The sequence below is a fragment of the Cyprinodon tularosa genome, unplaced genomic scaffold, assembly GCF_016077235.1.
Source record: "Cyprinodon tularosa strain WSP-4 unplaced genomic scaffold, ASM1607723v1 ctg120, whole genome shotgun sequence".
In the NCBI taxonomy this organism is placed as follows: Eukaryota; Metazoa; Chordata; class Actinopteri; order Cyprinodontiformes; family Cyprinodontidae; genus Cyprinodon; species Cyprinodon tularosa.
The window spans coordinates 2,183,296-2,201,991 of record NW_024038004.1 but is presented as its reverse complement, the minus strand read 5'-3'; the positions used below and the strand labels follow the sequence as shown (position 1 = coordinate 2,201,991).

Genomic DNA, 18,696 nt, shown 5'->3' with positions numbered 1-18,696 from the left:
GAGTCGTGGTCAAGCAAATATGCATATTGTGCATGGGGTTCTTTTTAGATATATATGTGCAGCAGAATACCCCCTCCCCCCCTTTTGGGTAAAAATGAATATATAATGAACAATAACAAAATTACACTTCAAATTTGCAAAATTATCTGAAAGCATAGCTTTCCCCCTCAAAATCATAATGAACTTCCCAACAGGATTAGAGTGTAAGGCCACCACCCAAGAAAAATAATAACCAGAAATCCATGGAATCATGTAATCAGAGTCAGCACAAAGAAAACAGCCTCAGCTAGTCCCCACTCTCAGTACTTACCGGCTGGCTTCGAGGCATGTCGGGTGAAGTCTGTTATAAGAAATCAATAATATATCAACAATTTATTTAAGTTTTTTGGAAAGATTGCACCTGATATAAATGTTATTCTGCATTTTAAGCTAATCCTTTGCATTGTTGGCAACATTTCCCAAATGTTGCAAAGAGAATATTATATTAATAAGCTGGTCCGAGAAAAAGAATCTGTTCAAAATGATTTTTTGACAATATAGTTATTTTTCATAGACGAAGAGACTATTCATGATTAAAAAGAAGAGTAACGCTGTTGTGCCATAATAGCATCAAATAATATACTAACCAATGTCTAACATATCAAATAAACATTTTAAAAATGATCTCCCTATGCATGGGAATTTGTACAATTTAAAGAAAACGACCAAAGGGATAAAAAACATAAAACCACACCCATTTCCCCAAGCAAGGTTTTGAGGCAATATTTACTTCAAACTTTGGTTGCATGGACTTTCACTGTCTTTTTAAGCTCAAACAGGACATAGATGTGGGGAAGAGTGGTGAGAACATTGCAATGACTGAAGAGAAGGGGCAGAGCAAAAGAAACACTGAACAAGCCATAGCCCTAAACAAAAATGTATTGGTCTGTCAAATGTCAATATAACACCATCAACACCTCTGACCTTTAGTGATTACACTCATCTTAAACACCTCTGCGGTTAAACACATCCTCTTGATGGTGGTAGTTAAAAGCCAGACTGTTTGTGTTCAGATGATTGAGCTGACCAGGCTTTAACACATTGAATCCAGTTGACAACTCTTGAGATTTCTCTGATGGAGACGCTGAGATTAATCAAGAGTCTGTTTGAATAGTTCACTGCTAGACTATGGGCATGCATTGCAAATATATCACATAGTAACTAATACTGAACCTTCAAACTGATTTTCAAGGTGAACAAAAGATTGGCCTCAGCACCACTAGTTAATAAAACACTGGTAACCTTAAACAATAGAAACAAATTTTAAGACTTCTTGATCAACCAAATAAACAGAGAATAGCAGAACAACAGAAGCTTGAAAGGTACTTTCAAGTTATTACCTTAAATTTCTTGTCCTTAATTGCAAAACAAAAACATTTAGTCGGCCAAGAAGCTCAATTAAAAAGAGTTTTATGTAAAATATCATCTATTTGAAAATAAACTTAATCTTAAGTCTTTTTAAAGTTAAAGGCAGAAAAGCAGGTTTATATCGGATCAATATTATCAATATTATCAGTCATAACAAGTATTAACTTATAAATAACGTTAAATGTCCATGCAAATTACTGATGAACTTTAAGCTATGAATTATTAACTTAATTAGACCAATCGAAAAAAAGATATCCGTTTGTTTTCAGAGGAGTATGATAGCAGATTCTACTTAATAGCCGTTAGCTAACTAATTATTTGTTTGTTTGTTAACTTATATGTATAAAAAAACAGCTGCATCTATACGGCTTGTATTTACCAATAAGGGGATATAAAATACGATTAAAGTTAAATAATTCAGAGGTGGGTGTAGTAAGCTGTGAACAGACGCAAGGTTATGACAAAAGAGTTGGCTAACTGCTAGCATCACACGTTAGCAACAAACCTTGGCTCTCCCAGCTTCTAACTTCTTTTGCCGTTCAGCTTCATCCATAGCTTGTTAATAAGGTCAGTGCCAGTCTAGGACATCCGTCCTAGCACCGGAGGGTAAAGGCACTGCACTTTAAATGGATACGTAGTAAGTTTTCATAAAAATGTTTGAGACTAACTAACTGTCAACAGACAACATTCAGTATGGCCGCCAAGTGGGTTAGACTCCACCCTTAACCAATTTTCTTCAACGTACGGGCCAATCCGACTGTAACATTTTTCAGAGCCCTGCCTATCTCAAACGTCATTGAAAAACTAACCTGTATTCGACCAATCAAATTCAATTGACGGGTCCTGTACTATTCAAACTAGGCTCATTGAAATGTAGTTTTTATTAAGAATTGGAATATATTTTAATTGAAATTATTATTTTATCTAACCTTAAAGGCTAAAGGCTTAAACACATTTTCAAGCAAGTGGTTTATGTATCTAAAAAAAATTCTTATCATGGTTTAACAATGATCCATCTAAAACTGGTAGAAGTCGGTGTGCTAAAGGAGTACTTGTTTTCTTTTTTTACCTGTTGCTTGTGCAAATTAAAACAACTTTTCTAAAAGGCAACACTATTCTGTAGTTTAAGAGGACATTTGTCAAAGTGAAAGTGTGACTGTCCCATATAAAATCTCTATTTACAATACAAATATGCAAAAGACCCATGCAGGATGTTCTTACACTTTAGTATCAATAGAAAACAACTGTGGCTTAGTGATAAGCAGTGGTGTCCTTTTTCATAAATAATCTCATTATATATGTGGAAACTTCGTTTTTTCTAAAGGTGGATGGTGTTTTTGACACCAGCCAATTAAGAGCCAAGTCACTCAAGAATTGATCGTCATTGTTCCTCAAAATTAGAACTATTCTTGATGGCATCCCAGAAAAGAGTTCTGTCTCTAACCCAGATATTTTCACTATTTAAACTTACTATTAAAGAAGTGATCCAAAATGTCTATAGGGTTTTAACCACAGAACTGCCTGAGGATTCTGTATGATCTTCTTTTTTTCAAGTTGCTTTCTATGTTACCTATGTTTTATTAGTCATATACATGAATATAGAACATAAAAATAAAAAACAAAAGACAAAATGAAAAAAAAAAGTCTGGGAGACATACATTTCTTTCTTTTATGAAAGCCTTTTTTCTATTTAGTCTCCACACATAGATTGATTTTATCAGTTCACTCTCGCAATTTCCACGGCCGGTTAGCTCAGTTGGTTAGAGCGTGGTGCTAATAACGCCAAGGTCGCGGGTTCGATCCCCGTACGGGCCAAGATATTTTGTGTGCAGTGCTGTCTAATGCTTAGAACATAAAGCTTGGAACAATCAGATTAAGGTTTACTTATTCCCTTATACAGGATTGCAGTTTGCCTACATCTAATTCACGAAATACTAAAGGTTGAGCTTTTATTGCATTTATCCCTGTGCAGTCATCAAAATATGAAAATCTCCCTATGTTATGACTTTGTCTTAGCTCAGGTAAACACGCTAGAAAAAACCTCTTCCCCACCAGCCATCACTGCCTCAAGTCTTGCAGCCAAACCTACTTAGCCTATGTGTTGAATCACCGCTGAAATGGAAAGACCAAGCTCATCAAAAACCGTTTTTATTTATTTTTTTAATTTTTTATTTTTTTTATCTTGTCCAGTTTCAACTTTATAATCTCTAAACAATGTAAACCACGTAACCACTAGTTGATGGGAAAGTTTTGGAAAATGTTAATAGTGAATGGTTGTATAATTAAGTTAGTGACGCGTAGATTTTTTTCGAAATACACTTTCTTGATTGGCTATGAGGATACGTGGCAAAAATGGAAATTCTGGAACGTGATTGGCTCTAAGGAGAAAGATGGAAATACTGGAACATGATTGGCTCTTCAACAATGACGATCTATGGGATTAGGCTTTGATTGGCTGTGATCCAAAATGGAAAGATGGAAATGGTGTAATGTAAGTTGTAAACGTAATTAGATGGGCATAGACAGTCTCACATTTAATGCAGAAAACCCCAAAAATGACACATATAATAATGTAGAGGAAAATAAATTTCGCCCGAACAGGGACTTGAACCCTGGACCCTCAGATTAAAAGTCTGATGCTCTACCGACTGAGCTATCCGGGCTCTGAGTGCCACAAACTACGTGAACGATTTTACAGCTAGCTGACCGCGATCACACCGTGGATAAACACTAGGAACGGCACGCAGATTGATTGATTGATTCATGTGTCTTTAATAGTTTGATTTACAACTGTACAAAGTGGTACTATACAGCATCTATAAAACAGAATACATCTGTTAGGACTTCAGTTTACCCGCACGTCTGCATCTTCCTTATACTTACAGTGTTCTTTATCAAATGTGAGTGCACATTATTAGGCACATATTTTAAAGTCATCCCTCATCATGGCACATCCATTTAATACAGAAAATAACTTAAGAACTTACAAAAAAGCATATAAAACAATGCAAAACAAACATCTGATGCATTGAAACTAACTATTAAAGTGCAATTCATCATTTAAAACATTTACAAAAGAAAATCAGAAAGAACTGTCATGCTGTGATCAGCAAAGATTATATATAAGGGGTAAGCTGGTTCTAAAAATGATCATGCATTTGTGTTTAGGGGCTCCTTAAGCATCAGATCAAGGCCTTAACACACATCAACATCCATCCCAAAATGCTGGTTTAAGTATGATGTGAATTCAATTAATTTGATAGACCATCTTCCTAATTCCCTTCAATATGCTTATGTTCATGCAGGCAACTTGCTCTGCATAAATTAGCTCTAATTGAACCATATTTAGGGCAAAGTTTGAAACCAATTTAGAAAGCCAAATCTGGAACATACATGTGAAGAGAAATCAAAGTATAATTAAAAGTAAAGTAATTTTACATAAGATTTCTTGCAAAAATGTCAGATGTAAGATTAACTCATACCAGAACACAGAAAAATTATTGTGTAATCAGTAGAACTCTGAACACTGGTTTAATTATTAGTACTGATTAAATAAGTCAATTATCTTTTTTAGATTTCGAAAAGAGCAAGGAATTAAGAAACCATGACTGGATTACAGAGAGAAGTCCTGAGTCTTTACATCTTTTTTCTGCTAAGTTGCAATAGGACATTGACTTTTATGTTGTAATTACACGACATCATAAACAAGTTTAGTGTGTAATGTTATGCAATATAACTTGATCTTGGATGTCCTCGATGAGAAGAGACGTTTCATGCCATCTGCCTATTTAAACATAAAGGTCAGTACTGGTTGTATTTTCCACACAACAATAGTTTAAAGGGGTGGAGATAAACCCTGCTGTTCATCTGTATTTTCAAGAGAAACAGATCAATCCAAAGTACAGGTATGGAGAAAAAGGAGGATGCGAATCATCATCTATGACGATAATTCTTCCTATGGCTTATGTAACCTAGAAAAAAAAGACAAAGGAACAAACATCAAAAAAATGCAGCAAACATGAGAAAAACCTAACATCTACTATAATTAAATATTTACCTTGTGTATGTGAGGAGGAAGCTCATCCTCTGAGGTTTCCTCTTGAAGAGGCTCATGGTGTCTAGATGATGCTTTACCATCCTCTGCCCATCCACCCATTGGCAAACGCGCCGTCCTCACACTCTTTCCACCGCTACCAAAATGGTCTTCAAAAAGAGAAGAGAAGTCAGTTGAGATGAAACGCTCCATCTGAACTACCCTAATAGCGCCCATGATGTTGCGGGTGAAACTGCTCGTCCAAATACTTTCAAAACTTCATCACCTTACGGAAGTAACGCCTCTACTAATTGAGATTTCTATCGTTCTCAGCCCATAACCACAAAGACTTAGTTTTGAAATGTTTTTGTTTTTTAGTTTTGACTTCTGAATTTGTTCTATTTTAGTTTTCATTTGTTTTTAGTATTTGTTACAGAGTTTAATTTAGTGTCTATCTTTTGAAAATGCTTAGTTTTAGTTAAGTTTTTTTTAAATCAGTTTCAGTTATAGTTTAATCTTTTATGTAATACCACTTACTGGGACAAAAAGAAAAACAAAAAAGAAGAAAAGAAACAAATAACCTGACTGCCTTACCTGCCATCTGCAGGCGTAAGATGGTACACCGAAAAAAACAAAAAGCAACCTGAAACTAGACCTCTTATTAATGCATTATGATAAAGACACAAAGAGAGAATAAGCACAATGACTTTAATGAAAGAAAATACAGGTGCTCATTCATAGAGCACCATTCTCTCTTAAAATGCACTTTGTCTTAATTTGTTTTGTAAACTCTTATTACAGTTTTAGTTAGTTTTCCTGTTTTTAGGCTCTAGTTTGTATTTCAGGTAACAGGAATGTTCTTTTTATTCTAGTTTTCTTAATTTCGTTAGTTTTATTTAACAATAATTACCTTGATAAATGCACTTGGCCACAAAGATAAGCATGCACATTGGAAAACTGAATTTGCATCCTAGAGCTTAACTGATGGGAACCCCTGAATAGGAAAACGCTGCTTAATAAGGTCACGTTGATCCGTACCATCATATTGTACTGTAAATATCTTCCAAGAGACAAGAACAACTTTATCTGTCGAAACATGCAACAGGTATTTGGAGGTGGGGTGGTAGGACATTTAACAAAGAGTAGCTATTCAGGTTGAATGATAAGTTAACCAAGAAGAATCATGGAAAATTACACCTCTCTCCTTGGGGTTCACTTTCTAATCATGTTCATTCAGTTTATTTTTAAAACTGGTAAACTTAAGAAACTTCAAGGTGAAAATACTATAAACTATACTTTATTTCAGAAACACAGGGAATCTAGAATAAATACAATTTGTTTAAAATCTGATTTTAATGCAAAAAATCTGATCTGGTTACTCTAATGTTCACTGAAAACCAATGTTCTTATTTTGTTTTGTTGTTTCATTCAATAATATTTGTATCCAAATCTTACAAGTATAATCACATATTTGATTTTAAGTTAAAACATGTTAATTCAATTTATTTTAATCAAAAAAGGAAGTGACGTACTTTATTTTATGGTGCTTTCTGTAATAATCTATTTTCTGTCTTCCACCCCAATTACGTTTGTTTTGCATGTTTTATGTTCCTCCATGTAACGTAGATCATTAAACAAAAGGAAAAATAATTAGAACCATGGTCATTTGCATTTCAGCTGCACTTTTTTTCCTGTGATGATGTCCTCCCCATATGAAGACATAAAAAGCTTTGAGACTCTCAGTGAAAGTCCAGATTGGTTAAATCAACACATCGTGAATAACTACTTAGTGTACAGATTGAAAAGCTTTGCAAACAAGAATATGATGCAGGGTATTCTGTGATACAGACTTACTGTCAACTGTAAATAGAAAAAAAATCCACATAAGGCTTCAACAATGGAGAAAGAAGTGTGGATAATAACAAACACCTTCAGCGGGTCCACTGTGGCGCCTCTGACTGCTGCTCTGTGCCTTTGCCTCCTCCTGGCTCATTGTGGTGCCGGCTGAGCCTGAGCCGATGACGGGATTGGTAAGCGTGGTTGGAAAAGTGTGCGAACGCGGGAAATTTCTGGAGTGAGCGTTGGGCTCGCTCCTTACTTCATCCGGGATGCTGTCGCTGCTTTCGTCGCTCTCCTGCCTGTGCCAGGTGTGACGGGACAGATCACCACGGGACTGCTGTTTATGGAGCTTAACAGAAAAAAAAAAAATTTTTAAATATGTAATAACAATTAACCTGGTTTGTAAAAGTGTGTACGGATTTACCTCATGCATGTAAAGTGCATGAATGCTCATTTCGGTGGACGCATACTCAGACAGGACCAAACTAGTCAGCTGACCCTCCCACGCGCTGCTGCCTGAGCTCACGGTTCTGGCATCAGTTCTTAAAGGGAGAAAGGGGATGAAATGATAAATAACTGAGGTAATTGGATGATTGAAACAACAGGAAGGAGCATAATTCAGTGTAAGATGCTACAGGTTAGCTACAGGAGATAAGTTAATCTGAATAGGAGTTTATCCTCATTGCTTGTCTTTCTAACCCCTTAGTTGTCTTACTTGTTGTTACAATGCTGTTTATGGTTTTAATATAATTTGGGGGAATTTTATGTGAGTCTAGTGCATAGCGGTGAATTGGTGTAAACATGTCTTCAAGGGTTTGTGTCCACCAGGAGAGGAGACACTGAAATATTTTCCCATTCTTCCTTAAAAATTTAATCTTTGCTCTAAAGTAGACCTGAGTGAACATTAGGGGTCAATGTTCACTCAATGCTGGAAGGTGAACCTCCACCCAGCCTCAAGTCTTTCGCAACCTCCAACAGATTTACAGGTGCTGGTCATAAAATTAGAATATCATGAAAAAGTAGATTGATTTCAGTAATTCCATTTAAAAAGTGAAACTTGTATATTATATTCATACATTACATACAAACTCATATATTTCAGATGTTTATTTTGTTTAATTTTGATGATTACAAATGACAACAAATGAAAATCTCAAATTCATCATATCAGAAAATTAGAATATTACTGAAGACCAATAAAAACAAAGGATTTATAGAAATGTTGGCCAACTGAAAAGTATGAACATGAAAAGTATGAGCATGTACAGCACTCAGTATTTAGTTGGGCCTCCTTTGGCCTGTATTACTGCAGCAATGCGGCGTGGCATGGAGTCGATCAGTCTGTGGCACTGCTCAGGTGTTATGATAGCCCAGGTTGCTCTAATAGTGGCTTTTAGCTCTTCTGAATTGTTGGGTCTGGTGTATTGCATCTTCTTCTTCACAATACCCCATAGATTTTCTATGGGGTTAAGGCCAGGAGAGTTTGCTGGCCAATTAAGAACAGGGATACCATGGTCCTTCAACCAGGTACTGGTAGCTTTGGCACTGTGTGCAGGTGCCAAGTCCTGTTGGAAAATGAAATCTGCATCTCCAAAAAGTTGGTCAGCTGCAGGAAGCATGAAGTGCTCTAAAACTTCCTGGTATGTGGCTGCGTTGACCCTGGACCTCAGAAAACACAATGGACCAACACCAGCAGATGACATGGCACCCCAAACCATCACTGACTGTGGAAACTTTACACTGGACTTCAAGCAACGTGGATGAAGTGCCTCTCTTCTTTTCCTCCAGACTCTGGGACCTTGATTTCCAAAGGAAATGCAAAATTTACTTTCATCAGAGAACATGACTTTGGACCACTCACCAGCAGTCCAGTCCTGTTTCTCTTTAGCCCAGGCAAGACGCTTCTGACGCTGTCTGTGGTTCAAGAGTGGCTTGACACAAGGAATGCGACAGCAGAAACCCATGTCTTTCATACGTCTGTGTGTGGTGGTTCTTGAAGCACTCACTCCAGCTGCAGTCCACTCTTTGTGAATCTCCCCCACATTTTTGAAGGGGTTTTGTTTCACAATCCTCTCCAGGGTGCGGTTATCTCTCTTGCTTGTACACTTTTTTCGACCACATCTTTTCCTTCCCTTCGCCTCTCTATTAATGTGCTTGGACACTGAGCTCTGTGAACAGCCAGCCTCTTTAGCGATGACCTTTTGTGTCTTGCCCTCCTTGTGCAAGGTGTCGATGGTCGTCTTTTGGACAACTGTCAAGTCAGCAGTCTTCCCCATGATTGTGTAGCCTATAGAACTAGACTGAAAGACCATTTAAAGGCTTTTGCAGGTGGTTTGAGTTAATTAGCTGATTAGAGTGTGGCACCAGGGGCCATCAATTTTGAACCTTTTCACAATATTCTAATTTTCTGATATGATGAATTTGAGATTTTCATTTGTTGTCATTTGTAATCATCAAAATTAAACAAAATAAACATCTGAAATATATGAGTTTGTATGTAATGTATGAATATAATATACAAGTTTCACTTTTTAAATGGAATTACTGAAATCAATCTACTTTTTCATGATATTCTAATTTTATGACCAGCACCTGTACTGTCAGGGTTGCCCAACAGCGTTGATCATTTTCCATACAGCACAGTTCTGGTACCATCATGCTTCACCATGAAACTGGGTTGTGAACCATAGATCACTCTTGTACATAGGCGAACTTAAATTGTGGTGTTATTTCTCTAGAGACGCTTGATGTACAGTTTAGTGTTGGGGAATAAAACCTAACAGCATTCTCTCTCTAAGGAATCTTAAAAAATGTGTTTCCTCACCCAGACCCTGCCATTGTTCTGCCAGTAAAACCACTCGCTCTATGAGCAGCACTCAAACTGCCTCTCAGGTGAAGACTGCTGCTGATTGGCGAGAGGGAGCGCAAGGCGGTCGCCCCGCTGCTTATTCCAGAAGCTGCATTGTTAGTTAAAGAGCTGTCGCAGGCGAAATGAACAGAAGCCAGAGTTGAAGGATCTGCCATTATATTTGCAACAAGACTTCTTGGCTGTGAGGAGCAGAAAAGGCAAAGGGGGTAAATAAATAATCCACTGTGAAAAGATCAAACATAAACACAGAGATAAGATTTTGTTTATGACCCTACTTCAGACTCTGACAAGGAGAGTGGATGCGTGTCAGGGGCCGAGCCTGCAGCCTCCCTCTGGACTCTTTCTTTGAGCTGACTGATGAAGTGTGTGGTCTCTCGAGGAGGCTGCCAATGTGGGTTGGTGATGGCGAAGTGCATCAGTGATAATTCTGTTTTCCCATCCTCTGCCTGCTGGTAGATAGAAGCCTCAGTCTTCCCCTCCGACATCCACTGCAGAGCGGACGATCGAAAACACCAATCAATTTACTGTTCGTCACAAGTAAGCACTTCTGACATCTGTCAGACTGAGCCTCACCGCAGGATGTCCGTGCTGTCTGATGTCCATCTGGGCAAAAGAGCAGGTGTCTCCGACCCCAACCACCTCCACCGTGAAATTCCTGAAGAAATCAATAATCTCCAGAGACTTCCTCCTCAAACAGAAGATGAGAATGATGGGAGTCACCACTGGACTTAGTAGTTCCTCAAGAATAAACACCTGGAAGGGAAACAATAGGAGGTACCTGAAGAACTCTGGAAATAATGTGTATTCATTTAAACTAAAATATGGAGCAGAATATATCCTGGAGCCAGTGCAGCTTACAACATACTTGGATCAGTAAGTTCTGACCCTTGAGATCTAATCCTCCGTATTATTTTGCACTTACAGCTTTGTACTGAAAGAGCTGGGAGAACTGGTCTCGGGTCTCGTATCGGTGTGCATTGCCCTGCCAGTGGTCAGGCATGTAGTGGATGTGAGCCAGGATGACCCGCAGCAGCTGTTCGGGGCAGAACACCATGTGTTTATCAGGGATAAATGACCTGAAGAGAGACAGAAGAAGGAAGAAAAAAATAAACATGTGATTGTTTGTGCCATCCTTGGCTAAACCTTATCAGACCCTTTGAATGAGAGTGTACTGGATTTAGATCACATCACTAGACTCCTATTTAGTAAATATCAGACAGGGAAATATCCTTGGCCCTTCTCACACCTCATCCAAAAAGTAAGGTTTCTCCCATTCTGCATTTTTGCCTGATATTCTTGACCCTGCCTCTGTGATTTTGCAGCCCAGGCTTTTCACTGTATCGTTCACCACCTCTACTCCTCTTTTTACACTGGAGAGTTTGACAGCTGGGGTCTCGAGGATAGTCTTGATACCCTGCAACTGAGTCACCATGTTTGTGGCATCTTAGTTGGGTCCGAAATATTTATTTGGGTTGTTATTTCGCATCGGTATACATACGCTTGTAAATGGTATTTACGTATGAATAAATTAGGAAAATAGCTAAGTCTTCTTCTAAGCAGCCATCTTGGGCATGTCACCACCGGAAGTCTACCATTCTTTATTCTTAATTCCATCGCAGGTGAGTGTTACATCTGTAAAGTTTCTGTAAAATGCATTGATCATGTAGGGCAAAGAGTCTTTATGAGAATGAAACAAAAATGCTACAAAGTTTAATTTAAGTAGAAAAGCACCTTTGTACCTTTTGACCCACTGAGTTCTGCCACAGCTCAACAATCAGGATGATTTCACTCAGACTGATGACTTCTTGTATTAATATGAAGCAATCTTAGCATCAGCTTCCAGCTTTAAACATTCCAGCCCAAATATTATCGAATTAAAAAGTCAGACTAACCAAATTAACTTATGTTTGTGTTTTATTGTTATCTATTCTCCCCCGGTGGGCACGCCATTAATATTTAGTACAGTTATCTGGGATGCAGGCTGTGCTAAATGACACTGATATATAAGCTGCACATACGCAGTCAGCAATCATTTGTTGTCTATTTCATGCTGCAACCGTGTTTGATTTCATTGACATTTTTTTTTTTATCTTCATATTTCTTTAAGATGTGATTGGTCTGCTACATGGAACCTGGCCCTTTATATATGCGCATTCACATATTCATGATCAGTCAAAGCTGGATTGAGTTAGCGGGTTGAAAACCACCTAAGTGGTGCTGCTGAACCTGATTATAATTGTAGTTGATTGGTTAAATTGGATAGATTGGAAGTAATCCCGCTAGGTTGAGCTTGCTTCGTGGTACGGGCTTCGGAATATTCCAAACACTTCAGCAACAGTGCTCACCTACAAACTGTGATGCAGACCCCAAGCAGCGTGATGGATGAGAGGACATGCTCCACTGCAAGAACGTCCTCATCGTAGATGGTCAGAGCGATGAGGACGGCCAGGAGGGAGCCGGCGAAAAACGCCACATTCTTTGCGACCACTGTCAGCAGTGGAGAAAGGAAGCAGTTCATGTACTTGGATGCAGCCTGGATACGGAGATAACAAAAAAGGGAAAGAAAGGATCATCATTGAATTCACTCCACGCCTTTTATTCTTTGTAATAATTAGCAATTTGAGTCAGGTGTGCTTAAGAAGGAAAACATCTAAAACATGAAGGAGAGAGGGCCCAAAGCGTTTGAGGGACGAGGAGGTGTACCAACCTTGTAGCCTTTACTGAGGCGGGACATGAGCTCATGGTCCAGCTCATTGAAATGACGCAGGTAACATCGACCATACAGGGACCAGCATCTTGCTCCCAGAGATCCAGGCTCTCGCTTGATTACCTTCATACCCAAATATACATTATTGCAAAATAGCTCCAAGTACAAAAGGTTTTAGAGTTTGTCCAAGTGGCCTTTTTTTTCTATTTTACCTCAGTGTAACTAAAGAAGGCATACAGAATCTGCCACACCAGGATGACTGGACACAGCAGCAGGTTTGCAACGCCGATCCACAGGATACGAGACGCCAGCCTATCTGCAAGCTCCAGCCTGTTACCTCCTCTCTTATACTCTGGCTTTAGACTCCACTCATTCTCAAAGAGAGAGCCTGCACAGAGAAATGAAAGCAACAAAATAAAACCTTCAGTTGAACTCAAAACCACCAACATATGCTTTTAAATCCACTTGCTTGTTAGCAAAACCTGAAACAAACTCTTTGTTTACCTGGTCCCCAGAAAAAGATGAGCTCAAAGTTATATTTGAGACCCCGGGTGTAAAACACACAGTCCCCAAGAACTGGAAGCCGAAATCTCACAGGAAGGAGAGATTTGTTCACCATTGCAACCTAAGACAAGCATGTTTAGGATGAGGTCAAAGGATTGAGCTACATTTTTACATGATAAATGTACATACCATGTAGTTTTTAAAGCGCAGGATGCGGTGGTAAATGTCGAGCTCTGTCAGTTCCTTCTTATGAATGCAGATCTGGTGCTCCTTCTGGATCTCAATGATCCTGGCCTGAACTTCCTGCCACGTTGCATAGGGAAGCTCCGACTGAAACACACAAAAAAAAGGAACAATAAAGGTCACAGGTCGGGGTTTGATGTCTGCAGCAGCCATAAACATTCATGTGTGTATTTGATGTCAACACTTTGCATGTTTGCGTAACTAAAAGGCACGACAAACTGTAGTAGCAAAATGTCTGCCTCACCATGGTCATCTTGAGTGCGTTGATGTAGAAAGACCTGATCTCCCAGTAACAGCAAACGTTATAGAGGAATTTGACCAAGCGATGCAGCCAAAACACTCCAGAGATGATCAGAACAAATATCACAAAGGCATTGTCTCTGATACTGAGAAAGAAAAAAGGTCCAGTTTTATCGTTAGGAGACAAAACTTATCCACATATTTACATAAGCACTTTTCCTTTTGTTAGATTTTTTTTTGTAAAGAATGTAATCAATAAAATATTGTCTGCAATGTGCAAAGATGTCCATGTGTTTTGAAGTTTCCCAAAATTTGGAAAGCAAGGTATCATCCTGGGAGTATGCAATAGAACAACACAGATTAGTACATTCTTGTGAAATGGAGGAAGAACAACATTTTTCTTTTGTAATAAAGATTTAATATGCAGCGACTGCTAGTTTTACTTATTCCCCAGAGCCAGTAGTTTGTTAAACCCTCCTCAGATGCAATTACAGAAGCATTGTTAGCACTTAATGCCAGTCTTGCTCTCATTTCGGACTCAGTGTTGTCTTTTTGACTTAAAGGAATTGGAAATTCATTTCAAGACCAGCCATAATATCAATAAATCTATTTATTAATAACCGGGAGTATTTTTTTGGTTGTGTTATAATGATTTAAATCCAAGCAACAACTTAAAACAACACAAACATAAGAAAGCATACAGTGATGTGAATATTTTGCAGGGCTTTGCTTTGAAAGATGGTGGGACTTCAAACTTATATTGTCATTTAGTAAGGCAGCATAAAGCATGTGAAGTCAATGAGCTGTAGTTACACAGAGATCAAGTTCACCATAGCTGTACAAATAAAGCTATCAGCCTGGGTACAGAACATACAGTATTGTTTAGGGCACTAGTTTCTGCTCCTACTGTTTTTTGTCTAGCTCGGTGCACAAGCCAACGTTGATTAATGTTGAAAAGACATGGAACAGAGTGATTAAATACAGAGTTCATTTTTTTTCCTGGAAAATAACATTAGTCCTTAAAATACGCAGCTGTTCTGCAGAAATAAATGTTGAATGCTTTTGCATTTTCTTTTTATATTTTACACATTTATCCATATGGTTGTGAAATTACATACATTTTTTTCTATACAAGAATTGTTGTCGGTTTAGCAATTACAAGGTTTTAGTTGTGAGTATTAAATAAAGAAAGGAACATTTTATTTCAGTTCTGAGTGTCTTGTCTTTGGTTTTTTTAAGAGAAAGGTGATTGTTCAGATTCACTTGAGAAGGACGCTTTGACCATGTGTCTGATCTGGAATTAAGGTTCTTGACTAGAAATCTAAATTAGAGCTAAACCTTCTTTGAGGTATACCTCTACCATCTTTGAACGTCGAAGGTCAACACCATTCGCCCATTTCTCTTTGAAGATAAGCTCACGCTCAGTCAGATTAATGGGGCTTTTAGACTGTATCTGGGCCATGCTAACATATATGCCATAAACCCTCTTACTGTAACTCTGGTTTTAAGTCTAGATTCATCTTTTTGAAAGAGAAAGTTTGCCTTAGTCTATTTAGAAACACCTACAAAAAGAGGCAAAAATTAGGAAAATTAGAAAATAGAAAAAAGGTATTTTTTCTAAAACAAATAATCTATTTTGTTGGTAATATTTATAAAATCAAGAAAATATTGTTGATCAAAGATTTCACTCTGAAATAATCTTTAATAGTTTCCCTTATTAACCAGCAATGTTGGAAGGCTATTTGTTACATTCTGTAAAATGTGAACACAGAAAATCCTTCTAAGTGCCACAAATGGCCCCTGATCAAGATTTAGGACACCTTTGCATTAATAGATCTTCTTCCATTATCAGCAAATGTTTAGCTCAACCCAACTTCCTCAGCTCTGTAAATCTCCCTGCCGAGGAAAGCCTTTTGAAAGGAATCCCATTGACAATGGATTTTATTTGACACATCACAGTAATTGAGGCTCAATATTAAGCAATGAACCCTTTTTATGTTTTTATTTGTGGATATTTGGAAAACCAGCCCTCATTTTTCTTTCATCTCACAATTATGCTCAATTCTCTAAAGGCCGGCCACAAGTGGTCGCTGAAGTTTTTGGTTATAATGTGACAAAATACAATGTTCCCAGACATCTTTAGACATGAAACTCACTGAGCACTGCAGACATCCATTGGGAGGATTGCATCTGGTAAGGTGACTTTAGATGAATCTGTGTGATTTACAAACTTATTGGCAAAGAGGACGTCATAATCCACACAGTTGGCCAGAAAAACTGTGAAACCAACAACAAATAGCAGCTGTCTGCAGGGAGAGAGAGGGAAGAAAGCAGCAGAATCAGAGTAAACACCAGCAATTTACCTAGCATATAAAGGTATAACAGACTGGATACATACACCAGCTCAAAAATCTCTCCCAGCAGCATGCAGGTGAACCCATTCTTCTGATGCAGATTATAGACGTAATGAATATTAAGGAGAAACTTCAAAGCATCAGAGGATATCATGTGTGCATTAGACATTTGTATTTTGAGCACAGTAGACATGTTTCTTAAAGCAGAAAAAAGGATATTCTTTGAAAAAACAAGTCCAGGTTTTCTATGTGGTGCCACTGGGCTGGAAAAGAGGAATTTTAAACAGTTAAAGATTCAGGGTAAACTCCTTTTTTTGTATACATTACATCAACCCTCTGTTGGGGATAGTGTCATACATTTGCTTCCCTCAGGCACGTGCATCATTAGGTTCTCCTCGCCAGGAGGAGAGTCGCTGTAGGACGCCTCCAGGCGCTGGTACTCTGTCTCAAAGTGTGCCATGGCGATAGAGCTGATCCTGTCTCACAAAGCAGCCTGTGCTACAGCCTGCAAGAAATGTTGGGAAGGCAACATTGGAAGAATATAAGAAGAAAATAAAGGTTTACATCTCAATTAAAATGAAGCAGGAGATGCCAACATGGCATCTAAAGAAAGCGGTAAAGTAAGTTTTTCTGTTTTTATGCAGCACTCCTCTCTTGCTGCACACTATTGGTCAGCTGGCTGAACAAAAGGCAAGCTATTGGCTTCAAGACAACTAAAGTTGCTTGTTGGAAACATTTCTGGTCATGATATAATACAAACAACATCAAAGAGTGAAACATCAACCACCTTATTTGTCAACTTTATGAAAAATAAAAGACATTTATTATTATAAAATAAAGACTGTTAGATCAAATCATAATTTCTCTTATAAAATCTCTGTCAATTTTTTGATAGCTTAAACGTCTCGCTCAAACTTATCATTTCAAGCATTGTATTCTGGCCAGTTTCCTTAAAAATACTCACTTTAACAATTGAGACATTGGGTGTTTGCATACATTGTTGAAAATATAAAAAAACAAGTAATGAACTGGAACAAAAAACAGAAATATAAATAAAATGCCCCCCCCTAGAAATTAACAATGACAGTGAAATGATCCCCCACACATAATTTGTTATCTGTTTGTTCTCTTTTAAGGGAAGTTTGTTATGCAGAATGACGTCCTGTTATAGGAAATGGTAAGAGAACAAAGGGGGTAAACAGGGCAGACCTCAGGTAAGAAAACATGATTTTTTTTTTTTTTTTTTTTTTGATATACTCTAATAATCCCAGAGGGAAATTACTTCTCTGCATTTAACCCATCCCCTTGGGGAGCAGTGAGCTGCCATTGTGAGGCGCCCGGGGAGCAGTGTGAGGTTAAGGGTCTTGCTCAGGGAGCCCTATGCCCTAACCACTAGGCTGCCACTCCCCCTTCTAAAATAAATCAAATACAGATAAATCACATAAATCACATAACGATCACATAAAGGGGCAGAGACTTACAGCCAGTGAAGCCAACTGTGGTCCATCCTGCTCTGGAAGCTAGTCAACATTCCGAGCTGCAGAGAAAACAAGAGTCGCTTAAATTAGATACGAAATGAATGTAAAAGAAGAAGACTGTTTACATCAAAATCCTGCTTCTTGGTGGATATAACAACAAAATAACTGAAATAAATATTTACATCTAACACTAGACAAATCAGCACCCAGCTACACGTACATAAAATATCCCAAATAACAGTTTTTTAACATTAGTTTGGAAATGCTAGGTATATATGACGAACAGAAACAGTCGAAGCTGCATTTGCATTGAGTGTTGACGTGCTTTAACAGCAAAGGCCTGCCTCCCTCACCAATAATAAATGCCCTCTCGGCTCCCGCAGCATGAAATCCGAACGCTTTCCGTTCCGTCTGAATCGGCCTAAATGTCAAAATCTGTCAGATTTTACGATGACTCCTTATAATTTTCGTTTTCCCTCTACTCCATCTTAAAGTCAGGCACAGAACAGTTTCATTTTCGAAACACCTAGCGTTGTGACGTTCGTCACAGCTAACAGGCAGCAGCACCATCCAATCAGAGAACGGTATCTCTGACTTAAAATAAACCAGCAGCCAATTGTATTGTAGAAAGGCGGGCTCTGTGCAAACCATTGCCTTGCACTATTTTGGGGTTTTAAAAATGGCTATTTAGCACCACCTACTGATTATTTAGCAGCAACACAAACCTTTTATTTATATTTGATTTATTTTTTTTTTCAAGGCTGCACTAATTTTTTTGTTTTTTTCCCATGTAGGCACCCAATTCTGCTAATAACTTCTCAAATGTTAATGTAGGATACACAGTTTCCCTCTTTACCCATAAAGTGTGGTTCCACCTCTTATATTTGAATGTAATTATATATTTTTTTTTAAATATTGCTTTATTACATTGCTTTTTTTCCCCTTTAATTAAATTTCTTATGACAACATAAATCCCCCTGAAACTACATGGTATTGAAGTTGAGAAAGCAAATTTATTTAAC

General features: G+C 38.0%; 2 protein-coding genes and 2 non-coding genes across 8 annotated transcripts in view; 1 reads left to right on the top strand and 3 right to left on the bottom strand.

Moving 5' to 3' along the window:
* Window positions 1–2,117, bottom strand: part of pcnt (pericentrin) — a 41,261-nt gene extending 39,144 nt beyond the window's left edge. For 2 of the 4 annotated variants that reach the window (XM_038273155.1, XM_038273163.1), the window contains exons 1-2: window positions 1,913–2,117; window positions 311–340 (exon numbers count right to left, since the gene is read on the bottom strand). In XM_038273155.1, coding sequence (XP_038129083.1) covers window positions 311–340; window positions 1,913–1,960 — 78 coding nt within the window. In that variant the 5' untranslated portion in view covers window positions 1,961–2,117. The remainder of the gene's footprint in view (window positions 1–310; window positions 341–1,912) is intronic. The other 2 variants (XM_038273171.1, XM_038273179.1) reach the window with 1 other exon arrangement.
* Window positions 2,118–3,148: 1,031 nt separating this feature from the next.
* trnai-aau lies at window positions 3,149–3,222 on the top strand. Its single transcript has one exon. It is a non-coding gene; the product is annotated as a tRNA-Ile (tRNA).
* A 775-nt stretch (window positions 3,223–3,997) lies between these two features.
* Window positions 3,998–4,070, bottom strand: trnak-uuu. Its single transcript has one exon. It is a non-coding gene; the product is annotated as a tRNA-Lys (tRNA).
* Window positions 4,071–4,159: 89 nt separating this feature from the next.
* On the bottom strand, window positions 4,160–18,233 carry atg9a (ATG9 autophagy related 9 homolog A (S. cerevisiae)). Of its 2 annotated transcripts, none has more exons than XM_038273332.1 (20): window positions 17,983–18,233; window positions 17,678–17,733; window positions 16,554–16,701; window positions 16,416–16,459; window positions 16,241–16,305; window positions 15,999–16,148; window positions 13,847–13,988; window positions 13,549–13,689; window positions 13,360–13,480; window positions 13,068–13,243; window positions 12,856–12,978; window positions 12,494–12,681; window positions 11,071–11,224; window positions 10,722–10,901; window positions 10,424–10,636; window positions 10,104–10,327; window positions 7,704–7,821; window positions 7,370–7,628; window positions 5,465–5,610; window positions 4,160–5,378 (listed from the first exon to the last, which is right to left on the bottom strand). In XM_038273332.1, the coding sequence occupies exons 3-20, from the start codon at window positions 16,654–16,656 to the stop codon at window positions 5,370–5,372; spliced, it is 2,556 nt and encodes an 851-aa protein (XP_038129260.1). In that variant the 5' UTR covers window positions 16,657–16,701; window positions 17,678–17,733; window positions 17,983–18,233; the 3' UTR covers window positions 4,160–5,369. The 2 variants fall into 2 exon arrangements, with proteins under 2 accessions (XP_038129260.1, XP_038129249.1); XM_038273321.1 differs by having other exon boundaries at window positions 18,028–18,233.
* Window positions 18,234–18,696: the final 463 nt, after the last annotated feature.

Coding starts and splice junctions, on each gene's coding strand:
- atg9a (XM_038273332.1), bottom strand. CDS start 16,656: ATGGCACACTTTGAGACAGAGTACCAGCGCCTGGAGGCGTCCTACAGC. Junction 13,989..15,998: donor ATGGATGTCTGCAGTGCTCA/GTGAGTTTCATG, acceptor TTTCTTTCTCAG/TATCAGAGACAATGCCTTTG. Junction 7,629..7,703: donor ATGCACTTTACATGCATGAG/GTAAATCCGTAC, acceptor TTTTCTGTTAAG/CTCCATAAACAGCAGTCCCG.